Source organism: Lynx canadensis, chromosome B3, assembly GCF_007474595.2.
Source record: "Lynx canadensis isolate LIC74 chromosome B3, mLynCan4.pri.v2, whole genome shotgun sequence".
Taxonomy (NCBI): domain Eukaryota; kingdom Metazoa; phylum Chordata; class Mammalia; order Carnivora; family Felidae; genus Lynx; species Lynx canadensis.
The window spans coordinates 54,104,227-54,129,616 of NC_044308.2; the positions used below are offsets into that span (position 1 = coordinate 54,104,227).

The 25,390-nt window shown below is 37.0% G+C and overlaps 1 protein-coding gene across 3 annotated transcripts; it reads right to left on the reverse strand.

Moving 5' to 3' along the window:
- Nucleotides 1–5,014: 5,014 nt before the first annotated feature.
- On the reverse strand, nucleotides 5,015–24,521 carry DTWD1 (DTW domain containing 1). 3 transcript variants are annotated; one of them, XM_030318220.1, is made up of 6 exons: nucleotides 24,445–24,521; nucleotides 19,933–20,251; nucleotides 15,138–15,281; nucleotides 14,191–14,437; nucleotides 13,472–13,514; nucleotides 5,223–5,312 (listed from the first exon to the last, which is right to left on the reverse strand). In XM_030318220.1, exons 2-6 carry the CDS (start codon nucleotides 20,194–20,196, stop codon nucleotides 5,297–5,299), a joined length of 714 nt encoding a protein of 237 aa, XP_030174080.1. In that variant the 5' UTR covers nucleotides 20,197–20,251; nucleotides 24,445–24,521; the 3' UTR covers nucleotides 5,223–5,296. The 3 variants fall into 3 exon arrangements, with proteins under 3 accessions (XP_030174078.1, XP_030174079.1, XP_030174080.1); XM_030318218.1 differs by lacking the exon at nucleotides 13,472–13,514 and having other exon boundaries at nucleotides 5,015–5,312; XM_030318219.1 differs by lacking the exons at nucleotides 13,472–13,514; nucleotides 24,445–24,521 and adding an exon at nucleotides 24,309–24,427 and having other exon boundaries at nucleotides 5,015–5,312.
- Nucleotides 24,522–25,390: the final 869 nt, after the last annotated feature.

A 25,390-nucleotide genomic window follows, 5' to 3' on the forward strand; every position in this document is an offset into this window, starting at 1 on the left:
AACCCATGGTCAGTCTTCATCCCTTCCACAGCAGACACTCCATTCATGTGCCCATTGTGCTAGCATTGGGTGACTAACAGCCAAGGAAGGATGGATGATGTCAATGGGCAATTTGTTCAGTCTTCTTACTGTTAGGACTCTTCAGTAGTGGATGCTCTCTGGTGGGTGTTATGTGTAATTTTCTTCTTTACAACAAAGAGTAATGGCTAATATTACCTCTATGTCGGTAATAACTCCCCCCCCACCCGCAAGTTTTTTTTTTAAATACAATGTTACATGTAGCTTATGGTTTCAAGTACAACTTTCAACTAAGGTTGGACTTTACTGGAACTTAACAATTTTCCATTCTTATGCCGAAATTTATCTTCCAGCCGTTATACTGAATTTTGATTTCCGCAATCATATTTTCCAATTTATAGGATCCCATTTTTGTTACTGTTATACGATCACATTCTTGTTTTGTGTTATACTATCACACAGCTGTACAATATAATCTCTTTTTTAAGATATGTAGTGTTTTTTCATTTGTTCTCAGCTTGTCTGTTCCTTTGGATTTTTTCCCCTCCTTGTTAACTGGGCCCCTCTTTGCTATTTGGAGGCTTTCACCAGGTGTCTAGTGGTAACCTGGCTCTTATTTATGGGTGTTGATTTTCGGTTTGGTGGTCTTCATTGTGGGCTCATTAAGTGTTTTAGCCATACTTTTCACTAGAGTATTTTAATTGTCCGTATTTGGAGGCAAAATTTGGTAAAATTATTGCCTGCAATAACATGAGACACAGAAAAATATACCCTAATGCGGGGCGCCTGGGTGGCGCAGTCGGTTAAGGTTCTGACTTCAGCAGGCATGATCTCACGGTCCGTGAGTTTGAGCCCGCCGTCAGGCTCTGGGCTGATGGCTCAGAGCCTGGAGCCCGTTTCTGATCTGTGTTTCCCTCTCTGTCTGCCCCTCCCCGTTCATGCTCTGTCTCTCTCTGTCCCAAAATAAATAACGTTGAAAAAAAAAATTAAAAAAAAAAAAAAAAAAGAAAATATACCTAATGCACTCATGGCATTGGGTGAGATTTAAGGCAGAATTAAAAAAAAAAAAAAAAGCTGGCTGCTATTAGCTGCAATCGACAAGGTACTTACTCAAAGAGACAGCTCAAAATAAAGAGGTGGGTACACAGATTTGAAAGGGAATAGAGCCTAAGATGGGCAGGGCTGCAAAATGAAATGTTTTTCACCAAATCAAATGTGTGAAAGTTAAATGTAGCCTTAGGACAAAGATCAAATCCAGGGTCCTGCCTATTACCATGGCCTCAAGAAAAGACCCAATAAAGGGTATAACAATACACTCATTTTTCTAAGACCTCTGAAGGGATGAAGGGGATGCCTTTCCCCTGAACTAAAGAACTACCAGAATGATTAAGGGATTAATATAAGATTTATATGCTCAAGACATAGAGGTCTACGAACAGTCATGAGTACTTGGAGAATCTCTGGCTGAACTGGTTAATGACTGTTTCTCTAATACTCTTGTGCTGCAGTCTTCGAGACCTTTACTCCTACAGCAACTCCCATATTTGGGTGAACCCCTAATTCCTTTATTAAACCTCTTTATTCATGTAATACTTGTTATGAATCTGCTTTCCTCACCAAATCTGGACTAAAATATGTGGCTGTCCTAGAAGAGAGACTAAAATAAAATTTAATCTATCACTTTATTAGAAGAGGCAATCCATGCCAGTGAAACCAAGGAAGAAAGGCTAGCAAGGATGAGAAGCAAATGCACATTGATGTTACTGTATAACACTTGGTTTCTGTTTCATCAAAAGCCATGAAGACATTGCCACTCACTTGGCAAATAAACTTGCCCAGCTACATGGTATATTTCTAGGCAGGGGGGTTAAACACTGTGCCTCAACGCAGTCTTTCAGAAGAAAGAGAGAAATTTATCTGACAGCCTCTTCTAGTTCATTGATCCAATTTTCCGAACAGATGGTTCACTGCTCTTCCACATGCATCCCTGGCCCTCTTGACAGTCGCTGGGGAGACTCTGTGATATGGTGCTTCCTAGACTGCAGAAGTGTTGAGATAGGCCAGGGATTCTGAGAATGTAGCTAGCTGACCTCAGGCAGAGGTCACACAAGCCTGCTGGCAGTCTGTCAGTCTATGTAGGGTGGTAGTTATGGCAAAGCAAGTGGTTAGTGGCCTGGGAAACAGTGGGGCCAAGAATCTGAGAAGGCACTTGAGGAAGATGTGTCTGATACTGTACCCAAAGATAAAGTATTTATTGGCACAATAATGCTATCTAATAAACAGCTTGAAAACTTCAATGGCATAACAATGGACATCCCTTGCTCATACATCTGGAATCAGAAAAGTGTCAGGTGATTCTCTTGATCCTGGTGAAGATCGTTCACATATCTGGGGGTTGACTGGCCGTCAGCTAATCTAGACAGGATTCAGCTGGGGTAACCAACAACTTGGCTCTGCTCCATGAGTGCCTAATTTTCCAGCAGACTAACCCAGGCACAAATGTGCTTATGGCAATAGCAGAAAAGTAAAATATACTAGACCTTTGGAAATAAATATGGCCCAGAATCAGAGTGAAAGGGTACTTCAAAGAAGAATGAAAAAGGACCATGAATACAGGGAAAAGTGAAGAATTAGGGACATTTTTACATCTTAACATACCAAGAAAAACAAAACAATTCATTGTTCTAAAAGGTATTATTGTTTTCCTGGGAAAAAACTTGAGATTTTATCTGGCCTTAATTATAAATCAGGCTTTTACAAAGTATGCGGGTCATCTTTCTTATGCCAGCTGTGAGATGGGGGTAAATCCCCTCCCTCTTACCTGTTACGTTCAGTTGGTTTGTAGAGGCCTATTAAGTGGCAATAGATTTTGGCTCAAGGAAGTCCAAATCTAGCCCAGAGAAATCCAACTTTGGCCCTGCTTAAATCAATTCAGGGCTTCCTCTGTTCCCAGGACCAAATTCTAAACATGAAGAAATCCACTTTAATTCCACTCTTATAAAATAAATGCTAAATAGGCAAGCCAGTTGATGTGTTTGGCTCAGACTATAGGACTAAAAATGTTTCAAACCATATATAATCCACATTACTTTTTATAAATAGCATAATAAAATGGTGACTTCAATAAACCCAATCAGAAGTCCCAGGTTCTACCACTAACTGTGTGACATATGGGCAACTTACTTAGTCTCTTTAGGTCATAGCTGCCTATATAATCAGGAATTGCTCTAAATTATAATGTTGCAAATTCCTGTATCCACAGGATGTGAGTAGGCATTACTCACTCATATAAGTTTAAGAAATACTAACTTAAATAAATTCAAAATGTTACTTCAAGACTTTTCAGCACTTTTGAGCTTACCTTTTGAATCTCTAAGAGGGGAATATAATGTGCAGCAAACAATTTTAACCAATGACTCATTTTTTCATAAAACATGTTATATGTCACAATGAATATACTTTGATAAACATACAGTTATTGCTAGCATCCACATGGTTCAATTTATCAGTCAAGATCCCAGAAAGAAAGAGAGGGCAACTTCATATACGGGCATGGGAGAAGAATATAATAAAATGACAATTTACAAATGTGTAGGTAGGGTTTAGGGAGACCAAAAAAGGAGTAATGAACTACTCTGGGGCTAGTTACAACTGGGAGCCATTACTTCCCCTCACGGAACAGGGACCTGAAATTAGAGAGGGTAACTTGAATAACTGCCTGGAAAGAGATGCCTGATAGGATGGTCTTCTGTAGAGGGACACAGCCAATCCATGGTGACCTGGCAGGTAAGGAGCCAGGGAAATAAATTAACACAGCTTCATTTTCCTTTCAACCTCCAGTCTCTTGCTAGTGCTTTCATCTGTTGAACCTAACCGAAAGCCAGAGGGCAAGGGAACCTACCTCAGAGAAGAGAGCAGAATGGAAAAGGGTGGTGGATGAATCTAAAGGGGCAAATAAGGCTATTCAGCACAGTAGGGATCCTTCACAAGCAGCTAGATTAGGTGATTAAATGATGTCCTCAGGACTCAGTCTTATCTCTCCACTCCATTTTCCTCCCCTGGCTTCATTCTAAGGCGAGTTCCCACCATCTGCAGCACAGATGCCATCAGCAGCTCTAGGGTTATAGCATGGTTAGCTCACAATTTCAAATAAAACAATAAAAAGAATAGACACATATATAGCACTGAGTATAGACAGGTGCTGTTGAAAGCTCCTTAGATACATTAACTCAGTTAATCCTCACGATAATGCTATAAGGTGGCAACTGTACTATCATCTCTTTAGAAATGAAGCAACTGACATATGACTGGTAAGAGGAAGAAGAAAAGCTAAGATTTAAATTCAAGTAGCTAGCTCTAGAATCTGTGCACCATATTGCTTTTTGAAAATAAACCCTATCTCCTACAGCACTCACATCACTTGTCAGAAAGGATGCTGGGTCATGTGCTCATCCTTGGCTCAACCACCAGGCACTTCGTTTGCTAAACTGGGTCATATGTCCTTACCCACGGTAGGACATGACTGCCAGTAATTTCTGCCTAAAAAAGATGTCAGGCCAAATGTAAAAAGCAACAAATGTCCATCACAGGCAGTGTGGACTTACAGAAACAGCCCTAGCCACTAAAGTTGCAAGTCTAGTTCTGCCTATGTTTGCCACAAAACTCAAGCCAAGTATTTATGACTTCATTTTCAGTGAGGAGATCTGATCCCATCTACCTCCAAATGTGGTAGTGGGTATAGACAGAAAAATATGAAGATCCCCTAAACAAACTATTATATCTAATTACATAATATAACATCTATTATATTAAAATGTAGTAATGAACTTAGATATACCCAACTTGAGCAAATAACTTCTGAAATGAGTGTTTCAGTCAATACTATCTCTAAAAATTCCCTTAGAAAATGAGGTAAATGAATGAAACCTTATTTTCTCAAGTGATCTAACAGACATTATATATAATATTTCCTAAGAATAAACAAAGCACAAGTAAAGGTTTATTGATTTTTAGCAAAATAAAATGACATAAGTAGCTTTTTAAAAACTAATGGATAAGTTTTCTCATTTCCTTGTCTCCAGAACATTTGGCATTCTTTATCAGCTGGTACATAAAAGAGTAGAAAAATAAGAGATTGTCATATTGTCCTTGGTATTTCTCTTTTAATATATCAGTATGGTAGTCTACTAGAAAGTAGTAAATAGCTTCAATTGTGGAAAGGAAGGTGTCTGGCTTTCCTTTTTGATGGCGCCAAAAGCAAGTTTTTCTTGTTTTCAACTCAACTTGTAACAGTCCTGCCAAAACAAATAAGTATAAATATTTTTATTAACCACAGGATCTGGCACAATAATGATAATTTCTCTTAATTATTTTAAGAATTTTTTTAAGAGAATACACAAGTTCCTTCAACCCCAACCAAATAGGGTATTTTCTTAAATGCATTAAGGTAAATACAGAAGCAATATAAAACACAGAACAAAATTTTATACATAAATCTTAGAACTTGCAACCATGAGTTAAAAGTAATCAAGATGCTATTTTCTATCTACCAGTGTCTTTTTACATTTTAACCAGTGACAGTACTAAATTCACCAATATTCAGAAGGTTTCATTTCCTTGATAAACTGACATTTCAAACATCATTCTAAAACTCACTAGGAGAGATAGGCAAGTTAATGGTCCTTAATATAGTTAAAGTTGACTTCTGGATTATCACTTTTTGGCTATATATTCATGAACAGAGTACCTAATGTTGTTTCTTTGGCTCTGCCACATCTGTACATGAGGCCTAATGACACAGTCAGCTAGAATGTCTTACTCCTGTGCATTTAAAGAGGAAATAATTCATGAAATCACAGAACAGTTCTTTGACCTCTTAAAACTCAGATGTGAACATACAAACCCAAGATGCTTTTAGCACCTTAGACCACTACTTAGATTCACATTATATTTATTTTGCTATACTTTTATAAAGCATATTTATTTCAAAGTGAGAAAGTAGTATTAAAGGGAGAAGGGAGTATTAAAATGAGCCTCCCTACCCAGATAAGGAACTTTTGAGTTACCGATGATTCCCTACTATCCCACCTCTCTTTAACCTAAAAGCTACTTCAGAAATGCAGCAAAGAATGACAAGAAATAAAATACTGTAAAATATTAAGATTTTTAAGAGATAAGGAGGATCAAATGTCTACATAGGACTTGCAGGGGGAGAGAACAGAGAATGGAGGAGAGATAGTATTTAAAGAGATAATGTCCATGACTTTTCCATAGACTATTTTTAAAAATGCAAAGCCACAGATCCATGAAATAATGTATCTCAAGCAGAATAAATCTACAGAAATCAAGGCCTAGATCCATCACACAATAGTATAACTGCAAAAGAGCAAAGTTAAAGAGATTTTAAAGCAGGGATTAAGAAGTGGCAGATCATATACAAAAGAATGGTAACGGGAATGATAGGAGACTTTTTATCAGCAATAGTAAAGTACTGAAGACTCCAGAATAAAACCTTCAAAGTGTCAAGAGAAAAAACTAACAACCTCAAATTGTGTACTCAGCAGAACTATATATTAACAACAGGAATGAAAACATTAGTAAAGTAACAAAAACTGAACATATGCCAACAGGAAACCAAATGAAAGTAATTGTTAAGGAATGTATTTCAGCAAAGACAGTCTGGGTTAAAGGAAAGGTGAGCAAAGAAAACAATAAACATCTATGCAAATCCAAATAAATGCTACCTGAATGAAACAAAAACAATAACCATATCTAATTTGCAGGCTGAAGATAAAGGACAGAACAAAAATAATGAAGAAAATAACAGTAACTTAGTGAACAAGGAGGAAGTTGAATCAAACATTGTCTGCTAAGTGCTTAGCGTGTTCAAAAGGGAAGATTAAAATCTTGTTTAAAATACTGTTTGACTTAAAATAAGTCGCATGTGCGAGTACAATTTTCTAAAAGAACCAAAATAGGAATATTACAGAATGGAAAAAGATAAAAACTTGAAAAAAGTCAACAACAAAAAAGTAAACAACAGGACAAATAAAATTAAGATGGCAGAAATACATCCCAAAATATCAATACTCATAGCAAACATGAATAGATGAAATCCTCCATGTAAAAGATTCTGAGACTGAAATACAGGATGACCTCTACAGTCTGTCTACAGGGCTTCCCTCAACATTGGAGGGTCAACCCGGAGGTCTGAGCTGACACAGTAAAAAAACAATAAATTAATTAGATGTGTAAGAACTGGAAAGGAAGAAACACAATTGACATTACTTACAGAGAAAATACTTTTAAAATCAATAACAATTACTAAAATATAGTATCTTAGGGTAGAGAGGATTTATACAAGACATAGCAAGTGCTCAACATGAAAGACTGAATTCTACATCAAGAATTTCTATTCCTCAAAAGATACCATAAAGAAATTTAAAAGATGAGTCATAAGCTACAAGGAGATATTTCAAAACATTATTATCTACATTCTAGTAGATCTAAAGAATTCCTACAAATCAATTTTAAAAAATTAGAAAGATGCACATAATTGTTTCACAGAACGGGATGCGTGTGGCCAAATAATGAACAAAGGATGCTCAATCCAATTATTAACTAAGGGAAAGGCAAATTATGATCACAATGAGATGCCACTTTATACCTGCTAGACTGGCAAAAATCAAACATCTGACAATACCAAGATAGGAGGCATCATGGATCAATGGGGACTCTTATACATTAATGACGGGTGTATAAATCTGTATACCCACACTTTGGAAAACAGTTGGCATTACCTTGTATAAGTGGGCATTCTCATATGCAACAACCCAACGATTCCACTTCAAGGTATGTTTCCTTAAGGAACCTTGTACATGCATAAGAGTATTCGCAGATGCATAATTTGTAAGAGCAGAAACTAGAATAACTCAAGTGTTTCATCATAGGAGACTAGATAAACTGTAGTATATTCACACAGATAATACACAGCAGTGAAAATGAATAAACTATAGTTAATCATGTAACAACAGGGGTTAACCTTAGAAACAAAATGGTGACTTTAGATTGCAGGTCCCTGGGAATACAACATGCAGGTCAAAATAAAAACTAAATAACAAGATTATGAAAGCTGATGCATATAAATAAAACACAAAGGAATGATGAAAACATAATTCAGGAGAAAAGTTATCTCTGATCAGGGGAGAAGTGGAGTCACGCAGGGAAGAACATAGGTAGATAAGTTATTGATACAATTCTGGTGCCTGGGTTCTTAATTATTCATTATATCACCATGTGCTATAACATTATATTATATATATATATATGTTCTTTCACATGTGTTATAACTTAGTTTAAAAAGTAATATAAATAACACCTTTGCCTATTTAGTGGCAGAATGAGAGCCAGAAGTCAGGTCCCAGCCCTGTTCTTCCCATTAGGCTTACAGTACAAATCTAATCATGTCAATGTCTGGCATTAAATTCTCTACAAGTGTCATAGCACCTGTGGAAAAAAAGACCGAATTCCCAGGCATGATATTCAAGGGCATTCACAGTTTGTATTTCTTCACAGTTATTTCTCCTACCATTCTTATATACGTACACATTCTACACCATATTCAACTTTTTCAGTGTCCTGAACGTAAAATGATGTTTTTATATCTTTGTGTATATGCCATTCCCTTTGACTGAACTGCCCAGGCCTCAGCCCTTTATCCATCAAGATTTCAACAGAAACAGTCAATCCTTCAGGGAATCCACGAAGAACAGGATTGTGTCTCCTCAATGCTACCCCTGCATCTAAAATTTATTGAATTTTCTTACCTGCTTACTTGTCTGCCTCCTGTAATAGATTACATGGCAGACAATGTCCACTATCTTCTCAATATTCATGTTCTCCTTCTCTCAATATTAACAAACCTCAATCCTGTTCAGTATGGCAAGTGTCCAGCTAAAAATAAAAACTATGTCCCAGCTCTACTCATAGCCAGAGTGGTCATGTGAACCATTCTGGCCAAAGAAGGAAAAACGAAAACTCCTAGGAGGAAATTCCAAGAAAGCTATTATTATATTATATATTTATTTTTTAATGAAAGAGCCAGACTCAGTGGGCATATAACAACTGGAATATATATGGTTTGTCTTGGGACCTAGCAGCTATCTTACAAGGATTAAAGTGATGGAGGAATAAAATGGAATGAGTATGAATCTTTACAGGCATTGTGAAGTCCTTATAATAGCTTGGACTACCTATTTCTGGACTTTTACCCATGAAAAGTAAACTCACTACTTGTTTTAAGATTCCATCTGGGTTTCTGTTTCATATGGGGAGACACAACCCTAACTAATAGCCACTGTGATCAACTAGAGAGTAGAGAGAGTGCTCTATTCTCCTTTCTATCCCCCAATCTAGGACATCACCTATCCAGGAGCAGGTGTTCAACAAATATTACTGAATGAATGGACAAATCACAACCTTTAAAGTATTCTATCTGGGTATTTTGAAAATATTCCAATTTGATTTTTTTTAATGTTTTATTTATTTTTGAGAGAGATAGAGAGACAGAGTATGAGCAAGGGAAGGGCAGAAGAGAGGGAGACACAGAATCCAAAGCAGGCTCTAGGCTCCAAGCTGTCAGCACAGAGCCTGATGCCAGGCTCAAACCCACAAACTGTGAGATCATGACCTGATCAATGGATCCACCCAGGTGCCCTGAAAATATTTCAGTGTGAATCATTTTGATTCAAAGATACACAAAAGTTGTAACAACCCAAACCAAACTCTTTTGACTATTTGTATTAATGTTAACTATATCCAAGAAGTAAAGGCAAACATTTGAAAATGTCCTAATTAGTACAATTAAAATGTTAACATAGGATTTGATATCACAATGCAATTTCTAAAAAACAAACCAAAAGTAACTATTAAATAATGCTGGTTTCTAATACACCTAATATGTTCTAAAATGTTAAGTATAAAAATCAAGAGTTAGTGATTATTACCATTAATCCATCCTGTTTTAATGATTTTCTTATTAGTATATAGAACCTTTGAAAACACACTGAAAAACACAGGCATGGGATTATATAGAAAATATTTATTTTTAAAAGCTCAATACATATATTAAAAAATTCTTTTGCTAGCATTTTTTGACAATAATTTTATGATGAAATCAGCAAATCTTTTTTAGCAGAATTTTAAAGCAGATAATTATAAATGGCTTTTCCCTTCAAAATTATTGCCTGAATTTCTTCAACTGAAAAGTAAGAGTAAAAATCTTGAGCTATCCTCATACTGTCATTGTGAGGACTGAATGAGGCAGTATATGATACGGCACTCACTTACACACTGACTACAGTTCAGGCAATGCTTTTAATCTAAAAAAAAAGCAGTCACTTTAAACATTGTATCAATACAGTCAAAATGAAGGGAGATGGCTGGCTAATTTAAAAAAATGTTTTTAAATGTTTATTTATTTTTGAGAGAGAGAGACAGAGACAGAGACAGAGCATGAATGGGGAGCAGCAGAGAAAGAAGGAGACACAGAATCTAAAGCAGACTCCAGGCTCTGAGCTGTCAGCACAGAACCTGACACCGGGCTCGAATTCACGAGCAATGAAATCATGGTCTGAGCTGAAGCTGGATGCTTAATTGACTGAGCCACCCAGGTACCCATAAAACAAATTATAATATAATCCCAGTTTTTATAATTTGGACTGCCTCTCCAACAAAAGTAACCATCCTTCCTCACCACCTTCTTCTAAGGCTTCCTATGGTGAATCTTCAAGAATGTTATTATCACTCTTCACGTGTTAAGTTCACATTTTATGATTAAATTATGCGCTCAACCTTCAAATGTTTTATTTTGCCAAGAGTAAAACATTCAGAGCTATTTCTCTGTAAAATGTGGCAAAACAGTATGTTTCTACATTGTTAAAGAGATTCTTAACCTCTGCATTCATAAGATAACCGAAACAATTTCCAATACATTACATTTGAGGGTTTTATCTGAGGTTTAAAGCTGGTGTGTTCATGATGAATGGATAAAGAAATTGTGGTTTATATACACAATGGAGTACTACATGGCAATGAGAAAGAATGAAATATGGCCCTTTGTAGCAATGTGGATGGAAATGGAGACTGTAATGCTAAGCGTAATAAGCCATACAGAGAAAGACAGATACCATATGTTTTCACTCTTATGTGGATCCTGAGAAACTTAAAAGAAACCCATGGAGGAGGGGAAGGAAAAAAAAAAAAGATGTTAGAGTGGGAGAGAGACAAAGCTTAAGAGACTCTTAAAAGCTGAGAACAAACTGAGGGTCGATGGGGGGTGGGAGGGAGGGGAGGGTGGGTGATGGGTATTGAGGAGGGCACCTTTTGGGATGAGCACTGGATGTTGTATGGAAACCAATTTGACAATAAATTTCATATATTGAAAAAAAAAAGCTGGTTTGTTCAGTTTAATCCCATCAAATGATAAAATGTTTTAAAACCCAAAGGCAATGATTTATAGCAAACATGGATTGTGTCTTGAGGAAGTAATTTGGTTTTTCTGGAAACTGTTTTTTCACATATACAGAGATTGTTAAGTATGTGCAAAGCCTGAAGTAGTCCCTGTGGTGCAATAAGGCACTAGAAGGGAGAGGGGTTGAAGTAGGACATGCAGATTTCATGGTTTTGAAGGAATTAAGAAATCCCCTTTTAAAAATACAGGATACCTACTATGTGATCTGGAAAGGAATAACAGAAATTTTGGTACAAATCTGATTTGAAGCCTTAATTTCAAATATGAACACTCTGAAAACAGATTTTTGAATTGTGCTCAATAATTCCTTTTATAGTTTTTTTAACTGCTTTCACTCATGTTCTTTCATTTGATCCTTTCAATTACCATATAAGATAATTGTAAAGAAAGTAGTTCAGAAAAATCTTCAAACTGAGGAATAAGGTGCTGCTGTAACCATCCAATGCAGTGTGGCAGGGAGTGCTCCAAAGAGTCGGGCCTTAGGGCTCCATCCCTCTATTAAATATCAGCAAAAAGATTCTTCTACGTCTTATACTCTGTAGTTTCTCTGTCTCTCTCCTTCCCACCCCCCCCCCCTTTCCCTCCCTCCCTCTCTCTCTCTCTCTCTCTCTCTCTCTCACACACACACACACACACACACACACACACACACAATTTCTCTGTCTCTATCTTTCTGCTTATCATTCTCACCAACAAACACACAGGTATGCACACAATTAGAATGACAAAGCAATCTTACCAACATGTATGTTGACCTCAGAGGTATGAACTATGTAAATTAAATCTAGTATTGTCACTCACGTTAGTTTGAGATTAGTTAACACAAGTTAAACTCCAAAGAAGTGTCATAAACTTTCTTTTCTAGGTGATGTGCATTTTTAACAATAGCCTGAGAAAGGGTCTCCCAGGTTGAAACTGTTTTGGCAACTGTCTAAAACCAACTGGGTAGCTCTCTTGCCTTCTAATCAAACATGGTACACAAACAAAGCTATCAAGAGCTGGAAATAAATCTAAAGTATTTAGAGAAACTACTGAAAAACCCTGAAGAACTAAGTAAGGTGCAAGTAAACAAGAGAGGTAACATGAGTTCCTGTTCTTCAAATTACTAGCTGTGCTAGTTGGGCAAGTGAAGAAACTCTTTTAAACCATTTTATTAGGAACTAAACTTTTCACTCTAAGAGACAGAGACATACAAAGGTAAAACAAAAGAAAGAAAATCCTTGGGAAGTTAAATCTTGGAATTGGAACTATCCATGTGAACTCATGATATATGTGCATTTTCCTTGGCTCTATCCACTGTAGCAATGACATCCAAGTTGTAATAAGTTTACTAGCTCTTGATTTCTAATATTAGTCCCCACTAAAAAGAACCACAGCTCCTTTGTATAATCAATCATTGGTTCTAGATCTGGGGCAGGAAAAAAGTACAAGTGAACTTGGGACATCCTGTTGTACCAGAAAAGACTAATGAGGCCATGACACAGAGAGGGCTTGAAGGCCTCCACTAGCAAAAGTTGAGACAATGTGGGCATCAAAAAAGATACAATCACAACATATTACGTATGATGAACTAAAAGGAAATCTAAAAATGTACAGTGACCTCAAAAAGGGGCAGGGGGAGAGTGGAAAAAAAAGAAGGGGGGTGTGGAGAAGAGTTCTTTACATAAGAAAGCCAGCTAACAAATGTAAAAGAAATGTCATCATTTTGCAATCCTTGATGTAAGTACTGATTTAGGCAAGTCATCAATGAATACTAAAACCACTCAGTGAACAGCAGTTGGGAAATAGACAGTTTATAGTCTCGAAGCGCCACCCCACAGGTTACTACTACTAGTTTCAAAGAAGAAAACAAACCTTTATAATGGAGAGACCTGGCAATCACCACTTTAATTAATTAAAGTTGTTACCAATAACGGAACTTACATTATATGCCTCTTGATTTGATGCAATAAGTATATAACTTTACCTATGAATAGGGTAATCATATAATTAGTAAGTTAAAGAGCTTCATTTCTGAGAATGAAAGGGAATGCTATTAATAATCATACCAGAACAAGTATAAACTGGAATTGTCATGGACAACCCTAGATTTATCCTTATCATGAAGTATCCTTGCAAAAATACTGAAGTGAATCTAATTATGATGGAGCATTCAGACAACTGCCCGGTCCTCCTCACGCCAGCCAAAGTCATAGAAAACAAAAACAGGAGAAGCTCTATGTTAAATCAGACTGAGGAGGCCTAATAACTACATGGGATATGAAGGAAAAAAGAGCTACAAAAGATACTTTGGGTCGATTAGGGAAATGTGAATATGGACTATGTTCTGTATTACAGATTAGAGAACTTTTGTTAATTTGCTTAGAGTGATAATGGTATTGTGACTTTGCAATTATTCTTAAAAAGATGTACAGTTAGGTATTTAAGGGTGAAGTGTTGCCAAGCCTGCAACTTACTTTCAAGCAGTTCAACCAAAAATGAATGATATATCTAAGTATAAACACACATATAATAGAAAATAAAACAAATGTGGCAAAATGTATGGGTATTCAGTGCAATTCTTCCAATAATCTGCAGGTCTGAAGTTTTTTTAAATGAAAGTTGGGAGACAGAGCAATCCACAAAAAATCTGTTTTTCTTACCTTGAAGTCTCTCATCAGTGAATATTTTGTTTGTTTGGTTCCAGGTGCTATCGATAAATATAATTTTTTTCAGTGTTGTGTCTTGGCCCTTGCTGTCATTTAAATCCTGTTCTTCAGTTTTCTTGCGTTTAACAGATGGCTTCTCAGGGTCATTTTTGTCTCTAACATTATTTTGAATCCTTTTTTGCAGATGAAAAGAAAGATCTTTTATTGAAATAGACTTAGGTCCAGGAAAAACCAGTGCAACCTAAAGCAAAGAAACTTAAGTCAGCAGTGTGCTATTATGATCTTTGAAATGAATAAATTCTGACTTAAAACTTGACAAGAAACAAACATGTTGAATATGTTCCCATTATGTTCATAATATGGTTTCTTAGTTCATATCAAATTAGATCTGTATGTACTATAGGCAGGAAAATGGAGAGGGAAGAAAGTAAAAGCAGGCACAGTAATGTTGGCAGTAAGTAAAAACCTGAAGAAATAATGCAGAAAAACTATATAAAGTTGAAAGACGAGATTCAAAAAAGCCTTAACAATCTAAAATCATTTGATCTTTGAAGATACCAATGAAGTAAATAATTTGTATGTTTATTGCTATAAAAAAATAACTCTAGGTCATTAAGAAAAATATTAAATTATGTTCAAGTAAGCTTATAAAGGTAATAGAATTTAAAATTCATTTTTAGAGACACCTGGGTGGCTCAGTTAAGCATCCGACTTCCACTCAGGTCATAATCTCACTGTTCTTGAGTTTGAACCCTACATCAGGCTCTGTGCTGACAGCTCAGAGCCTGGGGCCTGCTTCAGTTTCTGTGTCTCCCTCCTTCTCTGCCCCTCCCCCACTCACACTTTGACTCTGACTCTCTCTCTCTCAAAAAAAAAATAAACAGTAAAAAAATTCATTTTTAGACTTAATGTGAAGAGTTGTAAAAAAATAAGCTGCCTACTTCATGGTCCTTTTCTTCATATTCTGGAATACAAGGATACGTGTAAATATTTACAAATTCAGGTGCTAATAGTTTTGCATGTACAGCAGTACTTTTGCCATCTGTTTCATTTGGATGTTTAATGATGTCAATCTTCAGTGGAAGCTAAAATTTAAAAAAAGAGAAATCAACACAACAAACATAAAAATTCTAATTTTTATGTTAATAAAAATAATCTTTAAGGCTAAAATAATAAGTTCACACTAAGCTCCTACAAATATAATTTGAAAATCATACATTTCTAAACTAGAATATTAAGAATTCTAAAAGCCATAAAGCAAACCCAAATTTCTTCCTGGATATTGTTGATCACATACTAAACAACTATTTCCAACTCCTTTAATATAGAATCTACTCTTAAAGCAAAGTTTCAAGGTCATTTTCATTTACGTTACATAGGCAGGGAGTCCAATTCCTTGCATTTCAGTATCTGTGCCAAGAACATTTTTTATAATTTCTATAAACGCTAGGTTTGTTAATTTTATGACACAATAAAAGGAAATATAAGTTTGGGCAAAGGCTTCAAATCTAAACTTCAAGTCAAATTTTATTCCCTACATGTCCTTCGAGATCAAAGGTATTACCCTTTGTTGTGAACATCATGATTCTCATCAGTGGCCTTTCACAGCAAAAATGAAATAATCATCAATTGGAAAAAGTAACAGGTCCAAGAGGTGCACACTTTATATAAAAATTAACTCTCTTCAAAATAATTTTGTCTATTTTCCTTAAAGTTTCTTTGTTATGGATTATGTCCTGCCTCTTTGTAAAAATAATATTCTCTTGCATTTCTTGAGTGAGATTTTACTATCATTTCACTGACTTGTTTTAGTTTTCTGTATAATGCGTATACAGGTGCTACAGTCAAGAGTATGAAAATGAAAGCCAAGTCATATCCCCCCCATAACATATAAGAAACTCCAAGTTGGATTCTTCACTGATTATAAATGTTTTATTTGTTATGATAAACATTCTTCCAGCTTCCGCTTTACCCAAAACAGGATTTTAGGTAGGATTCTAGGTATTTACCCTGGGGCAAGTTATTTTACCCTGGAGTACAAAACTATTTTTGTTTTTTAAAACAGCTTTAATAAAGGGATAAAATAGGTATAATAAATGCCACATATTTAAGGTATACAATATAATGAATTTTAACACCCTTGAGTTCATCACCATAATCAAGATCACAAATTTATCTGTCGCCCCCAAAAGCCTTCTTGTGCCTCCCTCCTTCCCCTTTCCCCATCAACTACCACTCACAGTCCCTAGGCAATGATGATTGCTCTGCTATCACTATAGGTCTGCATTTTCTAAGGTTTTATATAAATGAAATCATATGGTATATGCTCTTTTCTTTTTCTGTTGGGGTTTTTTTTGGTTCTTGAATATGTATTTTTTACTGAAATAATCATTCATAAATTAATATACAAATATGGTATGTACTCTTTTCATCTGACTTCTTTCACTCAGAATAATTGTTCTGAGAGTCATCCATATTGTTGTACGTATCATTAATTCTAGAGCTGGTTTTTAAAGGAGCAGTTGCCGCACGCTACTAGATGGTCCCAACTGTACATACTTTACTTTTCTGGGTGACTGTGTGGAAAAGGAGGGTATATATCCCAGAAGGGCCATAAATATGTACCCCAAGTAGTTTTCAATTTAGGGCTTCAAACGCCAAATCTCCTTCCCTCCCCACTTGGGCCTAGTGACCAATTAGGGCCAATTGCTTCAAATCATCAAACCAACTTCTAGTTATAGAAAATTTACCATTTAAGTAGGCAGTTCACAAATGATTTTACATCAGTCTACTTCTGGCTGAACTCTACGTCAGAATTTCCTCATGATGCTCAGTCTCAGTTGACACTACATTCCCTTTCCCCAGGGTCTCTCAGTCCCAGGTCAGCATTATCTTAGCCCAGGGCAGATAGAAAGAGGAAAGAAGAAAAAGAAAGCACATTGTGACAAAGTATTCTATTACTAGTAAAACTGACTTTCTTCTATGGCTGATGAGTAGAGCTGAAAATTCCAAAGGTGACATTTCTGATTAGCTGGCTATGTCTGAAGGGTACCATTTACATCAAGGACACAGAGGTGTTACTCATATATTTAAAAGTCATGTACCTAGCCTATCATGGACTAAATTCTACAAGTATAAGACAATTATGCAAACTTTGTGCTCAAGAAGTATCCTGGGACCCAGTATAGGTCCCTGAAGTTTCTGCTACTATGAAACAAAAGCACAGATCAAATTGTGGAAATAATACTGTTTGTACTCTAGTTCACACATTTTATTTATTTATTTTTTTTTTAAATTTTTTTTTCAACGTTTTTTATTTATTTTGGGACAGAGAGAGACAGAGCATGAACAGGGGAGGGGCAGAGAGAGAGGGAGACACAGAATCGGAAACAGGCTCCAGGCTCCGAGCCATCAGCCCAGAGCCTGACGCGGGGCTCGAACTCACGGACCGCGAGATCGTGACCTGGCTGAAGTCAGACGCTTAACCGACTGCGCCACCCAGGCGCCCCTAGTTCACACATTTTAAAGGAAGATACTTCTTAAATAATGACAGGGTACAGAGTAACACCAGCAGTGTTTACCACAGTTCAAGTAGAGATGTTCTGTTTTCAAATACATAAAGAACATCTGTTCTCTAACACCTATAATTCCTATAAAAGATTTACCAAATCTTTTTGCCCCAATTTATTAAAATGCCATTAGCAGGTACCCTAAGCCTTTTCCGGTGTGATTATCAACTTTCCCAAAAAAGAGTCTTTTAAATTCTAGGGTTCTAGGGGCACCTGGGTGGTTCAGTCGGTTAAGCCTGTTACTTCAGCTCAGGTCATGATCTTGCGGTCTATGAGTCCGAGCCCTGTGTCGGGTTCTGTGTTGACAGCTCAGAGCCTGGAGCCTGCTTTGGATTCTGTGTCTCCCTCTCTCTTTCTGCTCCAACCCCACTCACACTCTGTCTCTGAAAAATGAATGAACCTTAAAAAAAAAATTAAATTCTAGGACTCTACTAAAGATGAAGATTTCTTTTACCTCATGATTTTTTTTTGGGGGGGGGGGGGAAGACTCCTTTTTTAAAAAATACCCAAGAGCATCTTTTACTTATTCATTTCTCATGACATTAAAAAAAATCATATTCTGCATGAAAAGAATCAGTATTTACGAATTTATTCCATAGACTAAACTTTAAAGCTTGGGAGGCACTTACTCATCATGTAGTCGTCTTTCCTTCCCAAGCAGGCTATCTAAAAGCAAATGCTGAATGATTTGTAAAAATAAAGTAAACATTAGAAAGAAAACTTTACAGAGTTTTTATTACTATTAATATATGTTAACATACTGAGTTTTATATATGGCCATTAACATATAAACACTTTTAAAAACTGCATGATCCGGTAGGCTATTTAGAGTTGATCAAACCCTTGGCATGGTGTTTTGAGTCACTGATTTGGAAAATAATCCTCTATTCTTAAATTTCTATGAAAAGTCAGTATGTTAATGACTTTTATTATTCTGATCTTCAATCCTTTGGAACACAATACATCTTAAAACTTCTAAAAGGATACTCTCTTTATGTGGCTATGATATGAACAGAAGATAGAATAATTCTGTGTATACTTTAAAAGCTATACTTTGAAATGTAACATTCTTGCAAGATAATAGGAAACTTAAAAAAATTATTTTCCTCAAGCTTTCAGTTTTTTTAAGGTAACTATGAAGCTGATTAGATTCCATGCCTATTTCTTCTTGACCAATAAACTTTCCAATAGCCTGTAAGTGTGATTTTAGACCTCTCAGGAGACCATGAACTTGACAAGACAGCTTACAAGCCAAAATGAAATTCAAGTAACAAAATATAAGTATTAAAGTATTCTACTTCAAATTTAAATGAATCTTAAAGTCACCATATTAAATATTTTTGAATAGTTTCAACTTATTTTCTTACCAACAAATTCTAATGAGCCCATGTGTAGAGTTTAGTCTCTCTAAAGCCCTAATAGGCAGCAAATTTTACACATTATTTGATTTACTACCCAAGTTCATGTAAATGTTAGACAAGTTGACATATATGTAATAAACTCTTTGATTACAAAGATATCATGGTCTATACACCTTTCACCTACACAAGAGTATCTTGGTAAGCAAGAAAAAGTATAGTGTAAGCAATCAATTCAAATCAATTTTTTAAAATCTGACTTAAATAACTACAATTATAATATGGCCCAATGAATACGTAGCCTTTTCAAGTTTACTTAGTTTAGGTCACTGACATGAGCTCTATCTCCTAGTGTAGGATGGGGGTAATAAGCTTGTTCTACAAAAACCTAAACAAACATCAATCCTAGTTCCTTTAGGATATGTTTTTTTAAAAAGAAGTCCAAGGCCTTGAAGTAGTTTTTGAAGTTCCTTCAGGCAAGCTATATACTTGTCTCTTGTACTATTCATGTTTATGCCATATTTTTTCCTATGTTTTAGATGAATTATAATCATTAATGAAAAAGTAATTGATTTCATTCAAAACAATACCACTCAGACCCAAGTATTTTAGCAATGTGAATCTCTTATTCCAGAGACAAGAAAAAGAAATAGATTTACCACTCTGTAAGTTTAAATTTTCTATTAATAGTATTCATTTCCACAATGACGCTATTTATCAAGCTTATCAATTATTTTAGAGCAGGTATATATGCGATGTCTTTTTAAAACCTCTTTTCCTATTTTCAAATAATTAAATTTCTTACCAACCTTCACAAGTGGCATCTGCTCAATAGGTACATTTTCAACTGGGACATAACATGTATAGCAATAGAACATTCTTGAACCACCACATTTGAGACATTTTGATCTTCCACTTTGCTGAGCTTTTTGAAGAACTTCTTGAGATGCTAGGCATAAGTTTTGAAGAGGATCTTCTGCACCTATGGAAGTAGTTTGTGACTGTTGTATTTCCACAAATTTTGAATTATTTTCTTCTTTGTCTTTGAGAAATATAGGTGGATTGACAGACATTTTTCATTCGAACCAAAGTTTAACATCTATTTCTAAAACATACATCATAGGTGTGCTGCAAAAAACAAAAAGTGGGGGCAAAATAAAGATAGGAAATATTTTATACTTGTCTCCACAAAGAAAATCACTCAATTTAAAACTGTGTGCTGCTATATTTATTTAAAAATGTTAATAAGCTTTTTAAGCCACTAAATTAGCATGATTTAAAATACAAAACTAAAAAGCAATAATCTCAATATATTACCCTTCTGGGCCAGTCCCTCCATAAAAATAAAAAGATGCTATCTTAGAAAAGTTATCTAAATATAAAACTTAGGTACCAACAATCCATTTTTTAGTGACTCTTGTTTTATTTAGGAATGTAATGGTTAATGTTAGTATCAGCCAGGAATGTATTCAACCCTGTAGGCTCTGACTTTAAACTGATGTTACATGATATCAAATATCAACCTAAATCCTAATGAAAATACAAGGTTCCAGTGAAATCAGTAAAATTTAGTTGGTTATGCTCTAAGAGATATATTCCTCTTCAACTTAAATTAAAACACACACACAAACATAACTAAACATCCACTAAAATAGGATAGGCATCTACTACCAATTATAATTTGTAAACTATCCCAAAAGGTGAAATACATACCCAGAAAAATAAAGTGTGATCTTATAAACTTAAAAATTTTACAAAGTAACACTAATGTCCTCTCGCTTGAAGATTTCATACTGCTTGTTAAAAATATAAATCATTCAGATGCTTCACTTCTAGAGATAAAATAGTAAAATTACTTTCCCATTTAAATATTTCTTTCAAAGAATAATGGCTGTCCAAACTGTTACTCAAATATTCTGTAAGCACAGTTATCTTTTTAGGGAGAAAAGAGACTGGGGACCTTTTGATTTGATATGCATTCCAAAGCTGTAAAATGAGTCTTTCATTATAAAGCCTTATGGCATTGTGGTGTTTAACTATGAGGCCCCAGGCACTTTGAGTACAAACACTAAGAGAAGAAATGCTGTGACTGCAGCAGGAAACTTTTCTGTGGTATCCCAAATAGAAAGTGAACAAAAAGTCCAGTGGAACATAATATTCAACATAATTTACCAACAAGAAGTTAGTAAAACTAATTTAATTACTCATCAGGAGTTTTTTTTATAGATTGTAAATACCAGTAAGCTTGAGACCCAAAGAAAAAAGACGCTTGTCATTGAAGAAAAATACATTGAAATATACTGGGAAAATAAAATATAGTGGCCAAATTTACTCAAAGTAAATTTACCAAGCTGCCTCCTTTTCTTGAGTCTCAGATCCATTTAAGATCATGTGAAAGAGTCTTAGACCTCTCACATGGATGCATACACAGGCACAATATTTTGCACACAATTTCATGCGGTTTACAGATCTCTAAAAGTCCATCTACAGACTCAGGTAAAGAAATCTTGACTAAAATTAAAAAAAAAAAATCATTCTAAGGACAGGTGCAGCCTTAAAAGTCTGGGAAGAGGGGCGCCTGGGTGGCGCAGTCGGTTAAGCGTCTGACTTCAGCTCAGGTCACGATCTCGCGGTCCGTGGGTTCGAGCCCCGCGTCGGGCTCTGGGCTGATGGCTCAGAGCCTGGAGCCTGTTTCCGATTCTGTGTCTCCCTCTCTCTCTGCCCCTCCCCCGTTCATGCTCTGTCTCTCTCTGTCCCAAAAATAAATAAACGTTGAAAAAAAAAAAAAGAAATAAAAGGCAGTCTGGGCGCCTGGGTGGCGCAGTCGGTTAAGCGTCCGACTTCAGCCAGGTCACGATCTCGCGGTCCGTGAGTTCGAGCCCCGCGTCGGCTCTGGGCTGATGGCTCAGAGCCTGGAGCCTGTTTCCGATTCTGTGTCTCCCTCTCTCTCTGACCCTCCCCCGTTCATGCTCTGTCTCTCTCTGTCCCAAAAATAAATAAACGTTGAAAAAAAAATCAAAAAAAAAAAAAAAGTCTGGGAAGAGATACTATTAGTCTCCAGAAATCGGAGCTACAAATCCCTTATTGGGCAACCAAAGGTCAACTGTCATAAGCCAAAAGAGGTCCCATTACTGCACTTAGGAAGCTAGTTAAGTTTCACCTAAATCTTGGTTTGGGTTTGCTCTGGTGTTGCCGGAGGTCCTTATGAAAAAACGTTTTTAGGTTGTAATAGTCTTGAATTACTTCATCATGGGACTCATTCTATAAAAGGAACTGGACTGGACTAATTCAACCTGACTCCATTTTCCTGGGTGTTCCAGTAACTATTTAGAAGGTTTGCATATGCTACCAGAGAACGCAAGCAATATGGGGCTGACGTACACAGTTATTGGGGATGTCAAGAAGGTCAATGTGGTTGCCTGACATTCAGTGGAAAACTACTTGTGAGTTTTTCTAGGGCCCTCTAAGTGCATTCTGCCTCAGAAATATTCCCCTATATTCCGCTTGGCCTTCCAAACAGCCAAATGGATATTAGTGAAGCCTTATATAAATGTCCTTCCTCTACAAAATCAAACAACATAAATACCTATGAGACAGTGAAAAGGAAATGTTTATGGCTCCCCCCTCCCGTTTCACCTATACGCTCACTTATGGCTGTGGTGGCCACACAAAAGACGCCAAAAGTGGTTAGTTATGGACAGTTCCCTCCAAAGGTCTCCGAAACCACATGACGAGGGCATCGGTCCTGACCTAGCCAATAGCCTGCCTCAAATGTGTACAAATAGTTTGTTGCAAATGTAACGATTCACAACCTTCAAAACATGCTTATGAACATCAAATTCTTTTGAAGTTTATTGATGAAAGTTTTGAGGGTTACTTAGAAAACATAAAAAGAATTTACTCCTAAAAAAGTAATAAATGCCTTGATGGTACACTCATCATTCTGCAAATTAGGGTGAAAACAAATTTTTTACTCCCCCTCTAACCTCTTTTCCCCCAAATCTAATTACTCACCAAGTTCCATCAATTCTACCTTGCATACAATCCTCTATTTTAGTCTCAAAGTCAGGACTCTAGATGTTCTATGGCAACCTCTTAACATCTCTTTAACTTTGCCCATTTATCACTGGTTTCACTTATTTAGCATGGAAAAATCTGCTTTTTGTAGTTAGTTGCCTTTTAGCAAAGCTGTCCCTCCTAGCAGTCAACTCTGCAAGAGCAGAATTCTTTACTGATCTCACGTATCTATCTCTGTGTCTTGCGCAAAGGGAGGAATTCCACAATTCCTTATCACATCAAAACCATTCTAAAAAAGAAATCATGTGTATCAATCTCCCTACTGAAGAACCTAACAAACCATCTTTATGGGCCATCTGCAACCTGGCACAAGTGGCAGCATGGCAAATTTTATATATTATATATATACACACATATGTTTTTTGCAAAACGATACTGTTAAAAGTTCCTAGCTACCAGTCACTTCCCAATGTAATACTATATAAAACACCCCAACCATATATTGTAGATCAAGTCACTACTAGATAAAGCATTTTTCCTTAATTTTTTTCCTTAAGTATTTTGAAGAACCTGGTCACATAATATACACAGGTCCAACATTCATTTTTGAAAAACCCAAGGTGCCATCCTCTTCATGCAGGACCAGTGGCCTCTCCCACACCATCCATCATGTGGTAGGCAGACTATCTTGCCTTAGTTTTTCAGGGTGCACTACGGTTTCGGGCAGAAGTAATACTTAAATGCTGTGGATTTAAGCAGCGATTTTATCATCCAACTCCATGAACTGGCATCTTAAAAGTATCAATATACTTTACTTGTCCTATGTTCCCAAGAAGTAATGCAGACATAAGAAACAGACTCCTTGGCTTATTATGTAACCACTACTTATTATGTTAAATACACTGCACGGCACCCTGTCTGTGCTTAGCTTCTCCTTCCCTGATTACCAATCCCTCGCAAACCACTCCAAACACTAAAAAATAAATACTTCCTTGGGGACTGCCTGCCAGAACAGACTTTCCTTGGCGCGGAAACCACTGAAAAATAATTGTTGGGAGAAAACATTTTTTGTTTTGTTTTGAGGTAAAATTTAGAAGCCTTTTTCCCAAGGGGCCCGTAGGATCCTAAAAAATGCAAGCGCTCGCACAGGGACCAGGGCCCCACTCACAGGCGACACTCTGCACAGCCTCCACTAAGGCCCAGCCAAGGAGCGTCCACTCCCTGCGGACGCACGGCTCAGGCCAGACCACTGGTCCGCAGAGGGGCGAGGAGACCGGCACCAGGGATCGGAATGGGACTCAGACCTGCACCGCCCGCGGGTCCTCACACAGCTCCACGCGTCTTCGGCTCCCCCAGAGCCCGAGGCGCGCTCCCGGCTGAGGCCGCGCGCGGGCACGGCGGAGCGCTTTCCGGGAGACACCGGAGGGAGGAGTCCGGCCGTTGCTAGGGCCGTTGCTAGAGCCCGGCGCCACGCAGGTCCCGCGCCGAAAGTAACGGCTGGGGAGGGACGCGGGGCGGGGTTAGAGGGGGAAGTCCCGCCTTAGCCTCTCGGGCTGCGGGCGGTGTAGCCTCTCTGCTAGACAGGATCCCGGGGCAGTGAGGCCCGCTCGGTGAGGCTGAGCTTCACACCCTGCCAGCCGAGTTTCCTGCTTAAGTGGCACGCGGTTCTGGAAGTGTACTCTCAAGGTGTAGTTGCAGTGAGTTGTGAAAAATGCTGATCCCACGGAACACTTTTCCATTTTTCCAATTCCAAAAATATTTTAGTCGTGAGAGAACTTGGTTCTGTTACGTTTTTATGGCTATGTCAAGATGAGTACTTCTTGCGGTGCGTAGTAACGAAAGCTCTTAGAAACACTGTGTGTACCTTGATGGTTTGGTTCTCTTGAAAACTACACACCACTCTTTGTGTACTCTTCCATTTTGGAATTAAGCATAATACGTGGGTGGATTATTAAACCACGTTTCCTTACCCCACCCCAAAGAAAATCCCAAACAATTGTGAGATTCAGAAACACAATGGCCAGATATTAAGCATTGTATTTATTGAGTACTTTGAATTTAGCATGTGAGAGGTAAAGGACAGAACCTTGCGCTAGACGAGCTTAGGACATCAAGTTAAAACCTGGGTAGTACAGAAAACACAATGTGACTAGTAAATTGTTGTAATTTTACAAGAGCTCAGAATGGAGTGGTCAACAAAGGCTCATTGGTTGGACTTGAGTAAGGCCTTGAAGAATGATTATGGCTTAA